At 33.4% G+C, this 1,799-nt stretch overlaps 1 protein-coding gene across 1 annotated transcript in view; it reads left to right on the top strand.

Moving 5' to 3' along the window:
* The window catches only part of LOC106468476 (developmentally-regulated GTP-binding protein 2-like), a 28,895-nt gene that overhangs the window by 11,571 nt on the left and 15,525 nt on the right, over positions 1-1,799 (top strand). Inside the window, exons 7-8 of the mRNA XM_013928906.2 lie at positions 740-812; positions 1,066-1,156. Of these exons, the coding sequence (XP_013784360.1) occupies positions 740-812; positions 1,066-1,156 (164 nt within the window). The remainder of the gene's footprint in view (positions 1-739; positions 813-1,065; positions 1,157-1,799) is intronic.

Here is a 1,799-nt window from a genome sequence, read left to right as displayed (position 1 = left end):
ATACTGTACTCATGTATGACAAACCACAACAAGAAAGGATACTGTACTCATGTAGGACAAACCACAATAAGAAAGGATACTGTACTCATGTATGACAAACCACAACAAGAAAGGATACTGTACTCATGTATGACAAACCACAATAAGAAAGGATACTGTACTCATGTATGACAAACCACAATAAAAAAGGATACTGTACTCATGTATGACAAACCAGAATAAGAAAGGATACTGTACTCATGTAGGACAAACCACAAGAGAGGATACTGTACTCATGTTGACAAACCACAAGAGAGGATACTGTACTCATGTAGGACTGTATGCTGGCTGTAAGGTTTATTAAAGTGTATTTAATTCTTCTATTATTATTATTATTACATATGTTGGGCAAAGCATAGTCTAGTTGTTAGTATGCCTGACCTTTGAATCCTGTTAGCCATGGGTGCACCATAAGAGTGATGGTCAAAACCCTTTATTCTGTGAGACAAGGATAGCCCAGTAGTTAGTAGTGGGTACCATTGACTAACTGCCTTCTCTCCAGTTTATAAATTTAAAAATGGCTCCTGTATTGCACTGACCAAACAGTCTTAAAAAAATGAATGTGAAGATTTAGTAGAGTTATTGAAATCTGGATATTTGTTTGTCTTGAATAGGTTTTTGTTACACACCTCTAAATTGATTTTTGAAAAAAATGTTTCATAAAGAGACTCTGTTTGATATAGTTTAACCTTTTTTTCAGGAAACTGCTTGAGAAAGAGTTGGAGACTGTAGGAATTAGGCTTAACAAATGTAAGCCTAATATCTATTTTAAGGTTAGTGTTATCATTTATGGGAATAATCCAGACCTTTCAGTGATCAATATTTCATTGTTTCTGTCTTTAAAGACTGAATTTCATTGCTATATTAAACCATATAATGTTCAGGGTTTTGCTATTAGTTATTAAGGTAGAGTATTATTTGAGGTTTTTAATTCCTCACAGTGATTTGAAAGTTAAAGTTAGTAAACATTTCCATATGAATTTTAAATAATTTATATGTAAAATGTATCCAATTTTCTGTATATAGGAGAAAAAAGCAGGTGGCATTGCTTTTAACTCAACATGTCTTCTAACCAAATGTGATGAAAAACTTGTTCAAATGATCCTACATGAATACAGTATCCTTTCTTATTGTGGTTTGTCCTACATGAGTACAGTATCCTTTCTTATTCTGGTTTGTCATACATGAGTACAGTATCATTTCTTGTTGTGGTTTAAACATGAACAAAGAATCTTGATGTAGTGTTCAAAATGTAAAACAGGCTACAGTAAGATATAACTACCCATGGTGCTTCTTTACAGCCAGCATACATTGCTTTTCATTTTGTACAGTACAGCAAGATTCTGTGTTTATGTTTATGTTTGCTACAGTAAGATATAACTACCCATGGTGCTTCTTTACAGCCAGCATACACTGTTTTACATTTTGAACACTACATCAAGATTCTTTGTTTATGTTTGCTACAGTAAGATATAACTACCCATGGTGCTTCTTTACAGCCAGCATACATTGCTTTTCATTTTGTACAGTACAGCAAGATTCTGTGTTTATGTTTATGTTTGCTACAGTAAGATATAACTACCCATGGTGCTTCTTTACAGCCAGCATACATTGCTTTTCATTTTGTACAGTACAGCAAGATTCTGTGTTTATGTTTATGTTTGCTACAGTAAGATATAACTACCCATGGTGCTTCTTTACAGCCAGCATACACTGTTTTACATTTTGTACAGTACAGCAAGATTCTGTGTTTATGTTTA

This window comes from Limulus polyphemus, unplaced genomic scaffold, assembly GCF_000517525.1.
Source record: "Limulus polyphemus unplaced genomic scaffold, Limulus_polyphemus-2.1.2 Scaffold3020, whole genome shotgun sequence".
Lineage (NCBI taxonomy): Eukaryota > Metazoa > Arthropoda > Merostomata > Xiphosura > Limulidae > Limulus > Limulus polyphemus.
Note: the sequence above shows the minus strand (reverse complement) of the source record. Positions and strands in the feature narration are given on the sequence as shown.